This window comes from Salvelinus sp. IW2-2015, linkage group LG15 (genome assembly GCF_002910315.2).
Source record: "Salvelinus sp. IW2-2015 linkage group LG15, ASM291031v2, whole genome shotgun sequence".
NCBI classification, from domain to species: domain Eukaryota; kingdom Metazoa; phylum Chordata; class Actinopteri; order Salmoniformes; family Salmonidae; genus Salvelinus; species Salvelinus sp. IW2-2015.
Genome location: NC_036855.1, coordinates 5,213,709 through 5,235,854, shown reverse-complemented (window position 1 = coordinate 5,235,854; position 22,146 = coordinate 5,213,709). Strand labels below are relative to the sequence as shown.

Genomic DNA, 22,146 nt, shown 5'->3' with positions numbered 1-22,146 from the left:
AATAAACCAATTAGGCACATTTGTACAATTAACATATACAGAAAGACTCATGTGAAAGCCAAATTACAGAGAAGGAACTTCTTGATGAAATTAAACAAAGTGCTGAGAAAAGGGTCTGAATACTTATGTAAATGTGATTTTTTTCCGTTTTTAAAATAAATGTGCAAATATTTTTTTTTAAATACGCTTTTTTGTTTTGTTATTATGGGGTATTGTGTGTAGATTGATGAGGGGGGAAAAAAACAATTTTATCCATTTTAGAATAAGGCTGTAATGTAACAAAATGTGGAAAGTCAAGGGGTCTGAATACTTTCTGAATGCACGGTATGTACGTAGCAGTTAGATGTTCCCATTTCCTCTGCTGTTGTTGCTGTTTAAACTCTGAGCATGTCCTGTGCTCACGGTAGGTTGTTTTTCACTCTGTCACCATCCTACCTGGGTAGGCAGCTCACATGCCTCTTCAGCCAATCATAAATCAGGTGCAAGTAATTCTCTCTTTTGTTGTAACAGTGCAACAAGTAACCTGGTCTCAGATAAAGACTCGCAATACTATACGTCCTCCAAGATGTATGATAAATTACATCATCCCATTTGTACGTTATTATACGACCAGGTAAGACGTATGATACTATATGTCCTCTAATTTGTATAATATTGTACGACTGCTATTCCATTCTTAATGTAACGTAACATATCATACAAAATGGAGTGGGATGGATTTATGTACAGAATAATATACATTTCCCTGAGACCACATTGTCCCACACTGACCTACTAACCCACCAACGATTGAGCTAGCCATCCCTATGTGACCTGATGGGGTGGGGCTGCTAGAGGAGACCAGTAGCAGGCTGCTTGCCTGTGTCTGAGGGGTGGATAGAGGAAGCTAGGGCTCACTGGGGATAGGGGTGGGGGTCGGCGTGGGCTTAAGCTGGTGCTCTGCACTGCAGTCTGTGTCTGAACAAAAGCAGCTGAGGAAACACCCAAGATGTTGCCTGGGCTGGAAAGAGCTAGTTCAGACCGGTAGCTGATAGAGGAGGAAGGGAGAGAGGGAGGAGGGGGCGGGGGGAGAGAAGGAGGGGAAAGGACGGCCGACTGGTGCTATGGACCGTCTGGCGGACAGGTCTCCACTCCCACTGATGTAATGCTTCTGTCAGATCCTATTATTAGCCCAGTGGCACGCTAGCTAACTAGCATCAGCACACAGCACAATCGATTGGGTTAGATTAGCACAACATAAGGAAGGAGGATGCCTCCAGGATCAGCACCAAGAAGCCATGATACTTAATGCCTCGCACTCATTGTTTGACATCTTTTTCTTTGTGTTCTTCTGCGAGGCCATGTTTTTATCACAAAAGCTGCTGTTGTTTTCAGTGATTGCTGAATCACTAGCAATAACTTTGTTTCCTAGTTCGCAGTTTAATCCTAATTGCATGCAACAGCTTTGTGGTACCATCAATGGCTTAAATAGATAAAAAGCCAATTGGATGTCAATTTGTTGTAGGCTTTATTGAGACCTCAAATCCTAACTCTTGTTCAAACCTCGTTTGCATACCTCAGATACATTGGATTTCATGTTGAGATCACTTTATTCTTAAATTTTTTATTTTTTTATTTAACTAGGCAAGTCAGTTAAGAACAACTTCTTATTTTCAATGACGGCCTACCGGGGAACAGTGGGTTAGCTGCCTTGTTCAGGGGAAGAACGACAGATTTTTACCATGTCAGTTCAGGGATTCGTTCCAGCAACCTTTCGGCTACTGGCCCAACGCTCTAACCACTAGGCTACCTGCCGCCCCAATATTTATCCCAAAGACAGAAAAACAACCTCCAGCTGGCACTAAGACAGCACAATCTGACATCACGTCTAATCCCTTCAGACCAGAGACATAAAAACAATAACAACCTGGCACTGAGACAGCACAATCTGACATCACGTCTAATCCCTTCAGACCAGAGACATAAAAACAATAACAACCTGGCACTGAGACAGCACAATCTGACATCACGTCTAATCCCTTCAGACCAGAGACATAAAAACAATAACAACCTGGCACTGAGACAGCACAATCTGACATCACGTCTAATCCCTTCAGACCAGAGACATAAAAACAATAACAACCTGGCACTGAGACAGCACAATCTGACATCACGTCTAATCCCTTCAGACCAGAGACATAAAAACAAGCACATGGTTGGATGACACGTTGTTAACACCAGAGAACAAAGGGGAGCCCCGCTGATTGGCCCATCTTCTGAACTGTGTGACCAATGGCATTCCCCCGAGTCCTCCGCCTTGACCTTGGTGCTTGATGACAAACACACATGCAGTCTTCCACAGAGGAAGCTTTATTCCCCTAGTCCCACCTCTGCTCCTCCACTCTGCTGCAATGCCAGGCATGTATCTATTCCCTGGGCGCAGGGGCGCCTGGAACTGGATTGCATCTGTGATAGAGAGAGACCCTGGTACCCTGGGATCAGAAATTAGAGGCAGGCTTTAAGTTGTTTGTTCAGGCGTGCCTTAGTGGTTCATGTTTAACCAGAGTGTACTGTGTATATACAGTCACAACCAAAGTTATTGGCACCCTTGATAAAAATTTGTAAAAATGTATACAACTATATTGTATGCTCAAAAAATTGGGAAATGATTTATTGTATAGGAATACAATTGCTCAGAGAAAGAGATTTTGTTTAACAAGTAATCATTTTTATCTCAAAAATCCCTGTTTTCAAAAATCTGGCACCCTCCCTTGCGAGGGAGGGTATATATAAAAAATATATATATGAGATTGGAGAGCACATTGGGAGGGATCTTAGACACATTCCTCCATACATCTAACAAATGTAAACACCGTGAGTTTGCTAAACGGCTTTGGCCTTTGTCTGTCTGTTCCCTCATCCCTCGACTGAGGTCTGTCGATCTCCCCCGACTGAGGTCTGTCTTTCCTCCTCTATTTACAGAGTATTTAGTGTAGATCGTCTACAAAAAATGATTTCATTGTAATTGATATACAGCGCCTTCAAAACTGAAAAATTAAACACTATCTTAATTAAATAAGCATGCCCCTTTGAAAAAATTTAGAAATAAGAACAGATATAGCCCTTGGTTCACACCAGACTTGACTGCCCTTGACCAGCACAAAAACACCCTGTGGCGTACTGCACTAGCATCGAATAATCCCCGCGATATGCATCTTTTCAGGGAAGTCAGGAAACAATTCACACAGTCAGTTAGGAAAGTAAAAGCTAGCTTTTTCAAACAGAAATTTGCATCCTGCAGCATTAATTCCTAAATGTTTTGGGACACTGTTAAGGCCATGGAGAATAAGAGCACCTCCTCCCAGCTGCCCACTGCACTGAGACTAGGAAACACTGTCACCACTGATAAATCCACAATAATCGAGAATTTCAATAAGCATTTCTCTACTGCTGGCCATGCTTTCCACCTGTCAAGTTGGTTGTTGATCATTGCTAGACAGCCATGTTCAAGTCTTGCCATGGATTTTCAAGCCGATTTAAGTCAAAACTGTAACTAGGCCTCTCAGGAACATTCAATGTTGTCTTGGTAAGCAACTTCAGTGTAGATTTGGCCTTGTGTTTTAGGTTATTGTCCTGCTGAAAGGTGAATTTGTCTCCCAATGTCTGTTGGAAAGCAGACATCCAGATCTTCCTCTAGGATTTTGCCTGTGCATTACTGTATTCCATTTATTTAAAAAAAAATACTCCCCAATCCTTGCCAGTGACAAGCATAGCCGTAACATGATGCAGCCACCACCATGCTTGAAAATATGAAGAGTGGTACTCAGTGATGTGTTGTGTTGGATTTGCCCTAAACATAACGCTTTGTATTCAAGTCAAAAAGTAAATTTCTTTGCCACATTTTTTACTTGAGCGCCTCATAGCAAACATGATGGATGTTTTGGAATATTTGTGTTCTCTACAGGCTTCCTCCTTTTCACTCTGTCATTTAGGTTAGTATTGTGGAGTAACTGCAATGATGTTGATCCATCCTCTGTTTTCTCCTATCACAGCCATTAAACTCTGTAACTTTTTTCAAATCAACTTTGATCTCATGGTGAAATCCCTGAGCAGTTTCCTTCCTCTCCGGCAACTGATTTAGGATAGTCACCTGTATCTTTGTAATGACTGGGTGTATATATATACCATCCAAAGCCTACTTAATAACTTCACCTTGCTCAAAGGGGTATTCAGCATCTCCTTTTTTTTATTTTGACTGATCTACCAATCGGTGCCCTTCTATGCAAGGCATTGAAAAAACGCCCTGGTCTTTGTGGTTGAATCTGTACTTGAAATTCACTACTCGATTGAGGGACTTTACAGATAATTGTGTGGGGTACAGAGATGAGGTAGTCATTAAAAAATCATGTTAAATACTATTATTGAACACAGAATGAGTTCATGCAACTTATTATGTGATTTGTATTTAGCATATTTTACTCCTGAACTTATTTAGGCTTGCCATAACAAAGGGGTTGAATACTTATAGACCCAAGACATTTCATATTTTTATTAATTGTGAAAATGTTCTACAAATAAAATTTATCTGACATTATGGGGTATGGTGTATAGATAAGTTCGGGCTGTAACACAACAAAATGTGGAAAAAGTCCAGGGGTGTGAATACTTTCTGAAGGCACTGTATAAGGTTTAGTCTTTCTGAACCCTGAGTCTCACCCAGCAGAGAACAGTACATCCCTGGCTGCTGTGCAACAGTTGTTTGACTGAAATAATAAAAGATAAGAATACAAACATAAAGTAAATGGCTCAGTACTCACACACTCACACCCAACCCACCACACACACACACACACCCTCTTCTCAAGGCCCTCTGGCTAGAGTAGCACCCCTATCGGGTCTCTGTTATGTCATCACAGGGTCACCATTAGCCAACAGAGCAGATAGAGAGAGGTGTGGTGATTTAGCTATCATGACTCGGCCGTTTAGCTATGTAGCCACAGCAGCTGCAGCCCCTCTAGCCTCTACTTACAGTTCCACACGTCTGTGCTAGCTACCACCACCAGCACGCTAAAGGCTATACACATAAACACAAACCATCCAAGCCAACGAGGTAGCTACGTAGGTACCACCTCTGTATGACTTTACAAAACAGATTATTAAAACAATGTGGTATACCTGTTCTCTCACTTAGGGTTAAAGGAGTTTGGAGCAGTGGAAGGGGGTGCTGGTTTGGGAGTGTGGTGGTCGAGGTCTCAGACAGAAAGGTCATGAGATAGAGAGGCTGTCTGAAACAGAAGGGGGGCGGGAGGGGAATGATGGGTGGGGTTGTACTGTCGCTTTAATCAATGGACAGGCTCTGTCTGGGGATGGGCTTGTTGACTGGAGCTGACCCTCTCCCTGCCATGCAATATAGGCTACACTCTGACAAGGCACGCGAAGAAGAGAAAATCAAGTTTGTGTGTGTGCAGCCTGGTCTAATACACTAGAGGTAACGTAGTAAACGTAAGTCCGGGACACTCAAATTAGTATGATATGTTACGTTTGGTATGGTTACATAAGACGGTTGGTGGTTACTTAAGGCAAAAGCGAAAGTAGGGTGGTTGGTCGGAGTGGATGGGTGAGCGTATAATATGAATATAACGCAAACATCTAGTAACCCATTTGGTTGCGTGTTCGAATCTCATCACGGACAGCTTTAGAATTTTAGCTACTTACTAATTTGCAACTACTTAGCATGTTAGCTAACCCTTCCCCTAACCCTTTAACCTAAACCCTAACCTTAACCCTATCCCCTAGCCTAGCTAACGTTAACCACCTAGCTAATGTTAGCCACAACAAATTGGAATTCATAACATATCATGCGGATTATAATTTGTAACATATCATATGAAATGTGCGATCGCATACACAAATGAATACATACCATAGGAAATGTAACATATCATGCTAATTGAAGTGTCCCTGATTTACATGTACTATGTTACTTCTACCCCTGAGTCTGTGTTGGTGTCAGTGGCGTGTATTCATGGGTTCTTTCGTCTCTCTGTGTTTCATAATTTTCCTTCAATTCGTAAGAGGCTGATTGTATCTCACCGGAGAAAGCATCCGAGTGAGAAAACAACGCCCCTCTCTATCTGTATGTGTAGCCCCATCTATCTGATGCTGTCTGTATGATATTCAAATCAAATCAAATCAAAAAAATGTTTTTTTTATTTTTTATTTAGCAGCAGTAAAATAACAATAGCGAGACTATATACAGAGGGTACCGGTACAGAGTCAATGTGCAAAGGCAAGGCACCGGTTAGTTGAGGTAATTGAGGTAATATGTACATGTAGGTAGAGTTATTAAAGTGACTATGTATAGATAATAACAGAGAGTAGCAGCAGTGTAGAAGGGAGGGGGGGGCAATGCAAATAGTCTGGGTAGCCATTTGATTAGATGTTCAGGAGTCTTATGGCTTGGGGGTAGAAGCTGTTTCGAAGCCTCTTGGACCCAGATTTGGCGCTCCGGTACTGCTTGCCGTGCAGTAGCAGAGAGAGCAGTCTATGACTAGGGTGGCTGGAGTCTTTGACCATTTTTAGGGCCTTCCTCTGACACCGCCTGGTATAGAGGTCCTGGATGGCAGGAAGCTTGGCCCCAGTGATGTACTGGGCCGTACGCACTACCCTCTGTAGTGCCTTGCGGTCGGAGGCCGAGCAGTTGCCATACCAGGCAGTGATGCAACCAGTCAGGATGCTCTCGATGGTGCAGCTGTAGAACCTTTTGAGGATCTGAGGACACATGCCAAATCTTTTCAGTCTCCTGAGGGGGGATAGGTTTTGTCGTGCACTCTTCACGACTGTCTTGGTGTGCTTGGACCATGTTAGTTTGTTGGTGATGCGGACACTAAGGAACTTGAAGCTCTCAACCTGCTCCACTACAGCCCTGTCGATGAGAATGGGGGCGTGCTCGGTCCTCCTTTTCCTGTAGTCCGGGTTGCCGCCTGTAGCATTGAATAGAATGGAATCCAGCGAGCATTTGGCCTCCCTTATTATTATAAAATAGTAGCCAATCAGCGTTGAGCTAAACTGAGTGAACTGAACTGTGAATGGTCCCGGCCCATCAAAAAAATTGTGTCAAGGGAAGCCAGTTTGGATTTGGCTTCACAGCAATCACATCAAAAGCCAAACATCATTGACAAAAAAACAAATTTGTATCTCGTTGTGTTGTTGACCTCCGTTGGCTAGCTAGCTAGCTAAAATTGTCCCTATCCTAAATTAGACATGGATGGAGATTTGGACTTGAGGTTTTACTTAATTCTCCGTACTGGCCAAAGATTATAACGGCGATTCTGATCCAACCATAAATTCTTACATTGTGCCTCTGCCCTGAGAGGATGGAAGTTTAGAATGTAGCTAGATGTAGAAGACTAATGTTAACTAGCTAATCGTTGCCAATGAAAGGAAGTTTGGCTAGCGAGCAATCATTTTAGCCAGGTAGCCTAGGACAACAAAAACTAAAAGCATGTACTGTATGACAGAGTCATAGACCATTTCGGCAACAAGAAAAAGGATGGCATTGGTGTTTCTCTACAAGTAAGATTAGTCTACATGTTTTTTCTACTTATATATATATACACACACACACACACACACACACACACATGCACACAGAAACCAGTCCCATGGACAGCCACACGCTGTCTAGCTTACATTGATTGGACTGAAATTGTTTTGTGAACATTTTAGTTGTCACTGTCTTAGACTAAGCATAGGTTGATTTGATGATGTTGAAGTTGAAATGGTGCTGGAATAATGGAGCCAGCTCCTGTTTTCTTTGTGACTTGCGGTAACTCTCCATGGTTCTAAATCAATAGTAGTTTAATAGCTAATTGGATTGACCATGCTGTAGGTAGTGTAACTGTTTGTTATATGCAATAGGCTTTGTGGACTTCACTGGACAGAGGATGCTCTCAGGCTTTGTGATGAAACAAATGTGTGGTTGAATTTATTCTGCCACTGTGTCTTGTTATTGTCTCTGACTTATATATCATGGTGTCAAGGCATATGAACTAACAGGTTATAGAGCAGGCAACGCAATTATCACAACACATAGTGATTTTACCCACACACCACTACTAGTTGGTTGGCGTGTGTGTGTACGTGCGTGCGTGTGCTCGCCCGCGTGCGATGCTTGTGGCATGATGTGCCCTTGGCTAACCCAAGGTCAGGGTTGGGTAGATTACTTTCTCACAATGTAATCCATTACAGTTACTAGTTACCTGTCCAAAATTGTAATCAGTAACGTAACTTTTGGATTATCCAAACTCCGTAACGTAATCTGATTGCATTCAGTTACTTTTAGATTACTTTCCCCTTAAGAGGCATTAGAAGAAGACAAACATGTATGTTACCAATTGAACGACATCTATTGCAGGATAAATCAATGTTAATGTTTACATAGCTGGTCATATATGGATGTTACATTGTACTTTATGGGTTGGTTATGTAGACTTCTTCTAACCCATCGCTTTCTACTACATATAATAATACGATTCAATGTTTTCTTTACATTAAAAACCAAAGTCTATCMGAATTCCAGTCATTCCAATAAATGTTATACCCCTTGATCTTCAAGAATAGGACTTGGAAATATGGAAGTATAGATTAGCCTAATTGTTTTACCTGAGCATGACCCCAAAACTAAGGACTTATTAGCCAGTCCTACTGTGTTGTTTATGACTTTGTTGTCATGGAGGACTGATTGGGCTCATTGAAAAATAAATGCTGCGCTCATGGAATGGCATGCTTTGAGCACTACTGAAAAGTGCTATTTACATGTGAAAAAGTAATGTCATATGCTGCATTTGCTACAGGCCTATTGTTTACCTTTTTATTGGTGACACTTTGATATCTTGATAATATGCAGCTGTTTAAAGAGCAAATCCACAGATGAAAAAATAACAAAAAAGCTGAGGGATGGGCCTGGAGAAATGTATCCACTCTCTCAGATGAATTGACATAGCTATGGATGCAAGGACTGACCATCCATGATGTCAGTTATTGTTTTAACCATGTTATGTCCCATAGGGCGGCGGACAATTGGCACGGCGTCGTCCGGGTGTGGCCGGGGTAGGCTGTCATTGTAAATAAGAATTTGTTCTTAACTGACTTACCTAGTTAAATAAAGGTTAAATAAAAATAACAAAATGAAGCTATATAGTTGAACTAAGCTCATGAGGCATTTCATTTCAGTTATATTCTTCAAGTATCAATGGATATATATATATATAAATTAAAAGTCCAAAAATTGATGTAGCAACTACAGATTGCCCCTCTAAGTCTATCAAAAGTGTGTGAGATTGAACATGTGTCCATTAGGCCTATGGATTAAAAAAATGTATCAGCATGAATTAGATTGAGCAATAAAAGCCCCACTTTTATTCCATAGGCTGGGATCTGCACTGTGCAGCTGTTGCAAGAGCGCATTTTTCACTGGCTGTCCACTGGTTTCTAATCAATGATTGATAGGCAGCTTAAACTTCTTGAATTCAACCATTATTGGGTTCAAATACACATTTAGATTTGTTAACAGCCATCCACAACAACCACAATCCATAAGACGGAAATAGCTAAATGAGAGAGCAGCAGTGTGATTCACATCAATGCGCTATGTAGATAACAATAAGTGATATCCGTATCGCCGTAGACTACACCACTGCTGTCATCCTTACCTCCAAGCGTTTATTCAAGTCGGATAATCTTTGGATGCCGACAGCAGTCGCACCATTGGAAGACATACCTTGGACTGTAGCCTACAAAAACCTATTCCTGCTCTTTTCCCGCGATCCATCAAACACATTTGGTGTGTCATCATAGTGGTCTCTGACTTGTGGTCAGACTCGCTCAGGTGGAACAAACTTAAACGTGCGCCTTTTTTCAATGCTGATTTGAATGTCATTGAGAAAACAGATAGTCGCAAACCTCCTTTCTGAATTTAAAAGTAATCCTCGAAGTAGTCATCTAGTTTTTCAAAAGTATCTCTAATCTGATTACAATATTTTTGCTGGTAACGTAACGGATTACAGTTACCGTTTTTTTGTAATCCCTTACATGTAATGTATTACTCCCCAACCCTGCCAAAGGTTTTATTCGGGCCCAATAACTGCTGCCCGGAATCACAATTCCAAGCAACCACCTTTTTCAAAGGCTCCATCCCAGGTCCTTCCTGTAACGTCCCTCCTTTTTTCCCACCATACAGAGCTGCAAAACAAACCGGAAACAGAATTACCCCATTTGTTTATTTAAATAAAGCCTGACTTTTCGCCTAACTCAACAGCAGAATCCGAGATATGTGGTGTGTGGAGTCGCTAACTATCTGTTTGCTTTGGAAAGGTCGCTCTGTAATGACGGCGGCAGGGTGGGGTTTCAACCTATGTTCCCATCTTGAGCCCTTCTTAAGAGCAACTTGAAAAGAACAACAGGACAGAAAGGAGCAACCAACTGACACACCACCCTAGTGGAGGTGCAATCTCAGCGCTGAAGTAAAATGACACAGCTTCATGCTCTATTTGTTGCGCTAGGTTGCTCTGAGCAACCGCGTTGTGAAGTAAATCGAGCACAGCTGTAATCCTAATACATCCTAATACTTGTCTGATTGGAAGGGAGAGCTTGTTTGCTCTCTCGCGCGGCTTAGGTTCTTATATGGAGAGCAGTTGGTATTTGTGATGTTTACTGAGTCATCATGGATAGGCTATGGCTCTGGGCTAGTGGCCCCTCCTGTCATCCTGGGGTTTCGACACTAATGTTGCTCTATCATGGAAATATAACTAGCTCCCTGAGAATGACCGTATGCGGATGGTCCTCTGACAATTTGAGGGTTACGAAAGCAGTAGTTACAAAACTCTTCACACGTAAATACTATACATACTAGGGTGAAATATATTCTTGCAACACTGACATTACTGTCAACCTGATAAATACAAGCCGGCTGTACAAACATGTTATTCACCCCAACGACAAGACATGAGTCAATATGCAGACTTATTATGTCCTGTCAAGAAACTAACACCCTGGCTCACACAAACAATATGTAATTCACACCTGCTTGTTGTTATCTGGGTGTGTGAAAGAGGGTGGAGTTTATAGTTTATTAGTATGGCATGTATAGTATAGTATATAGTGTAGACAATATACAATACTGTGTGTTTACACCAGCATGGTACGTTGATGAATTAGCTGCAGTCTAATGATGATGATGATGCACCTAGATAGTTGTAAGAGAGAGGAAGAGGCATAATTCTGCAGTGTGCTTGACCTGCCATCTGGACGTTCTGAAGCTCTCCTGGCTGTCTGGCAGGTTTTGTAGCCACTGTTCTTTTCCCTCTTCTCTGCCTGCCTGTCTCACTTTCATTCCCTCTCTCTTTCTCTTCCTCCCTCTCTCACTTTCAATCAACTTTCTCTATCTCTACCTGCCTGTATCTCTCTCTCTCTCTCTCTCTCTCTCTCTCTCTCTCTCTCTCTCTCTCGCTTTCTCTCTCTCGCTTTCTCTCGCTTTCTCTCGCTCGCTTTCTCTCGCTCGCTCTCTCTCGCGCTCTCTCTCTCTCTTTCTCACTCTTTCTCACTCTCTCTTTTTATCTCTCTCTTTGCCTTCCTGTCTCTCTCTCATTATTTCTCTCTCTTTCTTTCAATCTCTATCTCTCTCTCTCTCTCTTGCTTGTCTCCTTTCTCTCCAGCCGAGTTAGGACACTCAGTGTCCTCCTTCTCTTTCCCTTCTCACCCTCCCTCTCTCCCTCCATCCCTGGTGTTTTGCACTGGCACGGTGCCGGGTGTCAGACAGTGTTACATAAGCAGAAATATTGCTATGGGTTGGTAGTGGCACAAGGCTCTGTCCCAAGGGTTAATTAAGCTCTGCCATCAGAGAGCTGAAGGATTTACTGTAGGACACACATACAGGTTCCTGGATGGGTACCCAGGAAGCATTTGTCACTTGTTGTTTATTTTGGTTTGCGCATTGTGATGTAACAGGTCTGCAGGATGTCACTAAGGTGTATCTTATATTGTCAGCTGTTTCAAAATACATGCATGATAACACAGCCATCAATCATCCAATTACTAGTCTGCAGGGGGAAAGTGTCAATGGACAAGTGTATTTCTGCTTGTGTAAGGTTTTTGACGTGCAAGAGCTGTATATGTTTGTGTGAGAGATGGGAGAGGTGGAGTGTAGTAAAGTGCATAGTCTGCAGGCAAATGTTGTGTTGCTGTGTGTTTGTGCATTAGTGTTTCTGTGGCCTCTCAGATGTCTCTCTCTCTCGCTCGCTCTCTCTCGCTCGCTCTCTCTCTCTCTCTCTCTCGCTCTCTCTCTCGCGCTCTCTCACGCTCTCGCTCTCTCGCTCGCTCTCTCTCACTCTCTGTGTGTTGTAGATCTGTTTCCTGGTGTCTGCGTTTCGTGGCCGTGTCTACTCAGAGGACAGCTGTGCCGTTCTGGGCCTCTTCTCCCACTACTTCCTCCTGAGCCAGTTCTGCTGGATGCTACTCCAGGTAAGGCCTGCTGTTGACACCAAGGCTCCTCCAGGTAAGGCCTGCTGTTGACACCAAGGCTCCTCCAGGTAAGGCCTGCTGTTGACACCAAGGCTCCATCCAGGTAAAGCCTGTTTTGACACCAAGGCTCCTCCAGGTAAGGCCTGCTGTTGACACCAAGGCTCCTCCAGGTAAGGCCTGTTGTTGACACCAAGGCTCCTCCAGGTAAGGCCTGCTGTTGACACCAGGGCTCCTCCAGGTAAGGCCCGCTTTTGAACCCAGGGCCTGTATCATGCATATTAGAGTCGGAGGGCTGATCTAGAATCAGATCCCACCTGTATACGTTTAATGTTCTTCATTGATCTGAAAGGCAAAACCAGAGGTGGAAAGATTACTGAAATATTCTACTCAAGTAGAAGTATTGTTACTACAATTACATTTTTAAAACTACTCAAGTAAAAAGTAGCTCATTTGAAAAGTACTGAGAGTAAAAGTAATGGGATGTGGGATTATTTAAGATACTCTTTGAAGATGTAGGGTTTCAGATGTTTTCAGAAGATGGGCAGGGACTCTGCTGTCCTAGCTTCAGAGGGAAGCTGGTTCCACGATTGGGGTGCCAGGACAGAGAAGAGCTTGGACTGGGCTGAGCGGGAGCTGCCCTCCCGTAGGCGTGGGAAGGCCAAGAGACCAGAGGTGGAAGAATGGAGTGCTCGGCTTGGGGTGTAGGGTTTGAGCATAGCCTGAAGGTGGGGAGGGGCAATTCCTCTTGCTGCTCCGTAGGCAAGTACCATGTTCTTGTAGTCGATGCGAGCTTCGACTGGAAACCAGTGGAGTGTGCGGAGGAGCAGGGTGACTTGGGAAGTTTGAACACCAGGCTGGCTGCAGCGTTCTGGATAAGTTTAAGGGGTTTGATGGCATAAGTGGGGAGCCCAGCCAATGGTGAGTTGCAGTAGTCCAGACGGGAGATGACAAGTGCATGGATTAGGACCTGCGCCGCTTCCTGTGTGAGGTAGAGTCGTACTCTACGGAAGTTGTAGAGCATGAACTTGCAGGAGTGAGCCACTGCTTTGATGTTTTCAGAGAACGACATGGTGTTGTCCAGTGTCACGCCGAGGTTCTGTGCACTCTAGGAGGGGGACACCGTGAAGTCGTTAACAGTGATGGATAGGTCTTTGAGCGGCAGGCCATCCCTGTGTGTAAGAGCTGCTCCGTCTTGTCGAGGTTGGACTTGAGGTGGTGGGCCAACATCCAAGCTGAGATATCTGCCAGGCACACAGAGATGTGATTCGCCAACTGGGTGTCAGAAGGGGGGAAGGAGAAAATGAGTTGAGTGTAATCCACATAGCAATGATAGCAGAGACCATGTGAGGATATGACGGAGCCGAGTGACTTAGTGTATAGAGAGAGGGCCTAGAACCGAGCCTTGGGGGACACCAGTAGTCAGAGCATGTTGTGCAGACACAGATCCTCTCCACGTCCATTTATTACAACCACATCTAGCGGCTGACGTAAGCCCGGTTATTTGAACCAAGCGCGACTGGGGTTGCGACCTCATTTGGGAAACGATGGCATACTATAGGTGCTATGTTGCGATTTTTGTGGGACTGGAACTTAAAAGAACATTATTAACCGGTTCCCAGGCTTTTAAAATAATGGTTCTGTTCCGTAACAGGATAGATCACTTTCGTTCCCGGTTCTGACTCTGTTCCTCAAATAATTTCATTATTTTTGGTCCTGTTCCCTGAATCGGTTCCAACCCCTGCTTCTCACCAGCTGTTACTTCTGTCCCAAGGCTATATTACTCCCGCCCCACCGGCAGGTACAAAAGTAACGTTGTGGAAGTTCTGTTCTCAATCTATTTAATTTGAACTCAATTACCCTAGATATTAAATGCGGCCAGGGATTCTCCTCCTTGGACACTGGGTCCTTGGACACCACGTGACATCAATGAAAGTTATTTTTGAAATCTTCCGACCATCATAAGTTTGTGTGAACAGCTTGATTTGATTGGCCTGTTTTTTGCGCAATGCATTTAATTTGATTGGTTACTAACTAAACAACGATACCATTTTTTTCTGGCTCCGAAGGGCTCCTGCCCGCAAACTTTCCATGCCATCATGATCTACTAATAATGATAGCCTACAAAATTCTACTCTGTAATGGATGGTTTTAAAAAGGTACCGAAGTACAATACTTAATTCAAAACTTACTTACAGTAAGTAAAATGACTGACTGAAAAATACTCAAAGTACAAGTACTCGGAAAAGCTACTCAATTACAGTAAGGAGAGTATTTGTAATTTGTTCCACCCCTAGGCAAAACTGATCCTAAATCAGCAATCCTACTCTGAGACATTTGAAACATATGCCCCCTGCTCTAACCCTAAACTAACCAGGACAACATTGGTTTGATAAGTAGAAGTCTCATTACATTTCCAAATATGCTCCATCTGTTAATCCAACCATGTGAATAAACAGGTCATATGCCATCAGGTCTGAAATTACAGTATTGACACCCTTGATAAAGACAAGCAAAAATTACTGTATAAAATACATTATTCAAAAATAAATTATTGGGGTGGCAGGTAGCCTAGTGGTTAGAGTGTTGGACCAGTAACCGAAAGGTTGCTGGATCGAATCCCCGAACTGACAAGGTAAAAATCTGTCATTCTGCACCTGAACAAGGCAGTTAACCCCCTGTTCTTAGGCCGTCATTGTAAATAAGAATTTGTTCTTTAACTGACCTGTCTAGTTAAATAAAGGTTAAATAAAAAATAAATAAAATAAATACTGTGCTATATTGTATAGTGGGATAGTAGCTCATGAGAATATCGATGATATCTCTGGCTCTGTCAGCTACACTTGCACACTCTATATGTCTATAATATATTGGGTAAAACACCAACATGTCTGCATCACTGTGCCTTCCCCTGGCTCTGTCGACATGTCCCTACCCTTCCTTATACTCCATACTATTGATCAGAGGATTACCCCCCTCTCTTTGAGTCAGCAAGTATCAGCTTTTTTCTAAGTGGCATATGCGGGGGCGCCAGCCAGGAGGCTTTCACAGACCCTGCTTATTGCACTCATCAAGCCTTGAGTCAACGGTGCGTTGAAGCACTGCAATGAGGAAATACAGGTTGGTCCCTTGACAGAACACAACAGCCTGTAGTTGAATCAGCCAGGCTATGAGTCGTTACACTGAGCACCTTGGATAGGGATGTCCTCCCAGAACTGTCTTTCTGTACCGTAGGGCTCCACAACAGTGCGTAACGGCTAACCAACACCTGCCAAAGCCTCATCCGGCTTAACCGGAGCAAGGGAACAGCACAGCACAAACCCCTAATGCAGTTATTTGCACGCCCAGCTATCACTGCTGGAGCTCAATTAAAGTGGCACTCTGTTAGCTGTCTAATATGATGCGTTACACAACAGTCTCTCTCTTTATCTCTTTCTCCCTCCCTAGCTGTCTCTCTCCCTCCAACTCTCTCTCTTTATATATCTCTCTCCCTCTAGCTGTCTCTCTCCCTCCAACTCTCTCTCTTTATATATCTCTCTCCCTCTAGCTGTCTCACTCCCTCCAACTCTCTCTCTTTATATATCTCTCTCCCTCTAGCTGTCTCTCTCCCTCCAACTCTCTCTATTTATATATCTCTCTCCCTCTAGCTGTCTCTCTCCCTCCAACTCTCTCTCCCCCTAGCTCGCTCTCCCTCCAACTCTCTCTCTTTATCTCTCTCTCCCTCTAGCTATCTCTCTCACTTCAACTCTCTCTTTATATCTATCGCTCTCCCTCTCTGCCACTGATGATACAACACCTAGAGAATGATAATGATTATGGAAGCAGAGGGTTCTGGGAAGGGGGTGGTGGTTTTATGGCACTTGTGTTTGTCCCCATGTCCACCCGATCACCGAGAACTCATCAGCTCATAAATGGAATCATGTGGAATGTTCTGTTGTCCTTTTACTGTGAAATCCTCACTTCAAGCATTGTACAACATGTACAAAAAAGGATGAGGAACATGTGGATAGGCCTTTTACAGGTGTTGTCATCACAAGCTGGAGATATGTAGTGTAGTTAGTGTAAGCCTCTCTAGGACAAGATGTCCAGTATCTAATACCTAGGGAGATCATCCAAGGCTGCTACTCCATTACAAAACAGACAGCAGTGAGCCGTGTGGCTGCTGCACGTTTCTAAGGCTCTTCTGCTGATAACCACCTGTTGCTCTTCCTCTTTAAATCTCCTTTCCTCCTCCCTACCCTCTCCTCCTCCTCCATACCCTCTCCTCCACCCCTCTCCTCCTCCTCCTGCCTATCCTCTCCTCTACCCCCTCCTCTCTCCCTACCCTCTCCTCCACCCCTCTCCTCCTCCTCCTGCCTATCCTCTCCCTCCACCCCTCTCCTCTTCCTCCTCCCTACCTTTCTCCTCCAACCCCTTTCCTCCTCCTCCCTCCCTACCCTCTCTCCACCCCTCTCCTCTTCCTCCTCCCTACCTTCTCCTCCACCCTTTTCCTCCTCCTCCTCTCCCTACCCTCTTCCTCCACCCTCTCCTCCTCCACCTCCCTACCCTCTCCTCCACCCCTCTCCTCCTCCTCCGTCCTATCCTCTCCCCCACTCCTCTCCTGTTCCTCCTCCCTACCCTATCCTCTCCTCCACCTCACCCCTCTCTTTTGTCCCACCCCTCTCTTCCTCTCCTCCACACCTCTCAGGCAGTAAACTTCTGGCAGGTGTTGGTGATGAACGATGAGCAGACAGAGAGACGTTACCTGGTCTACTTCCTGCTGGGCTGGGGACTTCCTGCTCTGGTCATCATCATCCTGGTCATCGTTCTGCTGGGGGGCTTTGGCTGGACCATACACAGTGTCTACGGCCTGGTCCATGGGGATGTGTGAGTGAAGGAAACGCACTCAGGAGTACACACACACACACACACACACACAGGAGTACACACACTCACCGGAGCGCACACACACTTGGTGAGTGAAAAGGAAAATACCCACATGCTTTGTATGACACAAACACAAATGAGTCTTACATATACACACACAGTACTTAACTCAGCGCCTGATGTTATATAGATAACACACACTCTCACAAACACACACACACACACTTATTCATAGTCGGATGAGGAATGTGTAAGTTACACACCTATATGTTCCCAGTTCTGGCTACTTGAGTAGGTCCATTCCAGTCTACCAGGTGTCTACCCAGCTTCCTTGTTAGGCTATGGTCAACAGCCAGGTCTATGGTCAGAAGAATAGTTTTGTCAGCAGGTCCCGAGGTGGACCTACAGAATGGATCATAGGACTAATGGGTTTCTCTCATACACCTCCAGGAGCTGTATGTACACTTCCAGGAGCTTTATGTACACCTCCAGGAGCTTTATGTACACCTCCAGGAGCTGTATGTACACTTCCAGGAGTTGTATTTACACCTCCAGGAGTTTATGTACACCTCCAGGAGCTGTGCACTCATTCACTCCTTCCCACTAATGTAAAAGCATTAGAATTGGTGTAAGCATGGTCTAGAGTGAATTTCCATAAACCAGTCATTTCCTTTCAAATCTATGAAGGAAAGTGAACAAGTGCACACTTCGGTAGAAAGGAGAGATTATTAGAATGCAACCCAAGAGTTACAGGACCAACTCTTCCCACAAGGACACACAAACACCACAGGACCAACTCTTCCCACAAGGCACACACAAACACCACAGGACCAACTCTTCCCACAAGGACACACAAACACCACAGGACCAACTCTTCCCACAAGGACACACAAACACCACAGGACCAACAACAACATGTCTGTTTACACTTCCTCAAGCAGGAAGAACATGATGCAGTACTGTATTATTTATAGTAGTAGTATTATTTCACATACTTCACATTCTACTATGTCTAACATATATTATTTATCCGGATGGAGGAGAGTACAGCTGTATGTGTGTCCTGTGAGATGGCACCATTGGCATGCTTATTGAGATAAACGTGAAGTCACAAGGTAGGGTGGTTTTTTCCCAGAGCCAAACACAGTCTCCCTACCTTCTTAGTGACACCATTGGAACACAACAGGTACTGGACAGATTATGGGAGTGAATTCCTCAGAATAGATTACCACAAAGGAGGGGGATAGAGAAAGGCAGAGAGTAGGGAGGGCAGAGGTAGAACAAATTGGAGTGAGAGAGACAGGCAGGCAGGCAGACAGACAGACAATATGAATATTGTTCCTGCTGTATTGTTTAGATCCATAACAAGGAACCATGGGGGGTCTGACTGTGGCTGGACTGGACACCATGGTTAGGCTTAACACTGGGAGGGTGACTTGAGGGCCGTTGGGGCTGGGATACCCCTCAGAAAGAACACACGGACTTGCTGCACTCTCCCTAGGCAGTGTGTTGTGTTTGTTGTGTGAGACCGAGAATAGGAGTCATGTCTAAATGTGCTATTTGGCACACGGTGGTGCTGTCCTGAACTCTTTACCCTCTCCAACCATGGTGGAATGTGCTGCTGCAAGGGCACAAACACTGAGTGTGAGCTTAAACACACTCAATCACACAGACAGACACACACACATACACGCACCATACACTAACACGGCAAAGTAACTGCACTGTATTTCAGCTCATCAACCTATAATTATGATGTATTTTAAAGCTAAACTAAGATCAAACATGACACTGAACTCAGGGGGGTCTATTTTCGGCTGGCGTTAAGACGGCGCTAGTGTCAAACGGTCGTTCAATCACAATTTCCACCTGTTAAAGCCAGAGCTCTGTTATTTTCAAACTGTTGCTCAAGGATTGGTAATTAACCTATCTTAGATCAGCTTACTTGTGCTCAGATGGTAGTGATGGAAATATTTAAGGTGTGACCTTAAAAACATGATCTAAAGTGTTAATTTCAGGTAGGGATATTTAAAACCAACCAAAAGCTGGTTTTAGCTGGTTTTGACAGCGGAAACAGCGGAAACAGCCTTTCCAGCTGTGATGCATACTTCCCATATGGAACAAGAGTAATGTGCTTTTAGTGCCTATATACTTCGTATTTACAAACATTTTTTTTTAAATTATTATTATTTATTTTTTTTACCCCTTTTTCTCCCCAATTGGTAGTTAGTCTTGTCCCATTGCTGCAACTCCCATATGGACTTGGGACAGGCGAAGGTCGAGAGCCATGCATGCGTCCTCCGAAACACGTCCCTGCCAAGCCGCACTGCTCACTTAACCCAGAAGCACCAATGTGTCGGAGGAAACACTGTGCAACTGGTGACCGTTGGCAGCTTGCTGGCGCCTGGCCCACCACAAGGAGTCGCTAGAGCAAGCTGGGACAGGAAAATCCCAGCCAACCAAACCCTCCCCAAACGCAAACGACGCTGGGCCTCATGGGTCTCCCGGTCACGGCCGGCTGTGATACAGCCTGGGATTGAACCCGGGTCTGTAGTGACACCTCAAGCACTGCAATGCAGTGCCTTAGACCACTGCGCCACTTGGGAGGCCCCTATTTAGATTTATTTGATTAAAAACCAAGCATAGCCTCACCTCCGCTTTTTTTTGTTGTTGTCCAATTCAATCACAAATTAGTTACGACTGGCGATAAAGAGTTTTGCTCTTAAGACCGCTTGGAAATAGATTTTAATCACTAAAGCTTTATTAAAAGATCAAGTTTGAGAGGAGTGAAACAGTGCGCTGACATTGCCTTTTTATCTATGTATTGTAGGCAGGCTTACATTATTTTACGTTTTGGACGTGCGTAAAACCCCTCAATGATGTTGGCTACATGTGTCCATGCCCATCATGAAACAAGAGATGAGAACCGGTGAACCTCGTATTTAGAAGATATTTCCCTGTAACAATTGCTTGAATTCCGTTTCATATTTTCAGAAACCCAAGTCGCCTGTAGGCTATACCTACCCTAGGCCTACTATAAAGAAGGATGGTTCAAGGGCAGTCTTTTTTTATCCTTGCGATTTTATAATATCATTTACATTTTACATTTGTTTGTTTAAAAAAAATACAGATTGCTTTTTTTTCGTTTAATTTTACTAAAACCAAACATATTAGAATGTTTCACCATTATGGTGAGAACGTCCGGGGTGCTCATGTAATGCAACTTCTGAAGAAGTGTGAATGCGATCTGATCTGTAAAATGGTTCCGATTACGTTCATAAAACATTCTATTTGGGAGCACTATGAGAGTGGACATTCTCCTTTTCTCTTGATATTGGATCTTTGTCCAGCTACTGTGAAAAGTTTAGATGTGCGTAAAACCCTCCTTAGTCTGCCTCGTTTTTATATTATATGCCCACAGGAAGCAATTATGGTGCCTGTAAGTGTATTTAGACAGCCTATTTAAAACAATTTATTGTTTTCTTTTGTTTCGCTGTCTTTTTAGGCCTTATCAATAATGAATTGAATCTTGCTTACCGATCATGTTTGTCATGTCCCTGCTCAGCCATAATGTAATTTACAGTAGGCCTAGCTCCTATATCAGTGTGCATGCTATGTAGGCCTATATATTTCCATATTGAAGCCATGCAATTACTTACAACAATGTGGACTGCAAATAGGTTCAAGTTAACGTATTAAGCAAAGATGGGATAGGTCTACATTTTTCTATTTTCGCTTTTGAAAGCTGTTTAACTATAAGTGACTAACATTGGAATTGGAGTTGATTCAAAGTCAATACATAAAAGACCGTAAACACAACTTGAAGCAACCACATATTTAGCCATGGAGCAGGTTCTGATTGGCTAGTGAAGGGGTCAATCCTCGACACATACAATTTATTTATTAATCAATATCCAGCCATTTAGCACCACCGCCAGCACTGCACCCATCGTTCTTGCTTGTTAAATTATCAAAAAGATTTCTGACACACCCTTGAACTGATAGCACTACCGCCAGCGCTTAGATTGACCATTGCATTGGGTTTGTTAAGATAGAGCCCAGGATCAGTATTTGACCAGAGCTTGGAAGAGAAGTGTTAGATGTTTTATTTGAAGTGGTCAGTGACAGTGGTAGATCTGCCAGATAGTTCTAACCATTCCCTAACCAGCAGCAGAGACTACAGCAGTCAAATCAAATCAAATTTTATTAGTCACATACACATGGTTAGCAGATGTTAATGCGAGTGTAGCGAAATGCTTGTGCTTCTAGTTCCGACAATGCAGTAATAACCAACAGTAATCTAACCTAACAATTCCACACTACTACCTTACACACACACACAAGTGTAAAGGGATAAAGAATATTGTACATACACGATATACTGCGAAATGAGTTGGTGGTCACAGCACAACGGCATGGCAGAATGCAGTAGATGGGTATAGCGTCGGTATATACGTTATGAGGTGAGTACTCGTAGGGTATGTAAACATAAAGTGGCATAGTTTAAAGTGGCTAGTGGTAACATGTATTCGCATATAAGATTGCAAGATGCCGTAGGATGATATAGAGTACAGATATATATACATATGAGATGGGGTAATGTAGGGTATGTAAACATAGTATTAAGTGGCATTGCTTAAAGTGGCTAGTGGTACATTTTTTACATAATTTCCATCAATTCCCATTTTTAAAGTGGCTGAGATTGAGCAGTATGTTGGCAGCGGCCGCTAAATGTTAGGTGGTGGCTGTTTAACAGTCTGATGGCCTTGAGATGTAGAAGCTGTT

At 43.6% G+C, this 22,146-nt stretch overlaps 1 protein-coding gene across 1 annotated transcript in view; it reads left to right on the top strand.

Moving 5' to 3' along the window:
• The window catches only part of LOC111973957 (adhesion G-protein coupled receptor V1-like), a 248,282-nt gene that overhangs the window by 187,739 nt on the left and 38,397 nt on the right, over positions 1-22,146 (top strand). Inside the window, 2 exon segments of the mRNA XM_070446866.1 lie at positions 12,382-12,498; positions 17,183-17,361. Of these exon segments, the coding sequence (XP_070302967.1) occupies positions 12,382-12,498; positions 17,183-17,361 (296 nt within the window).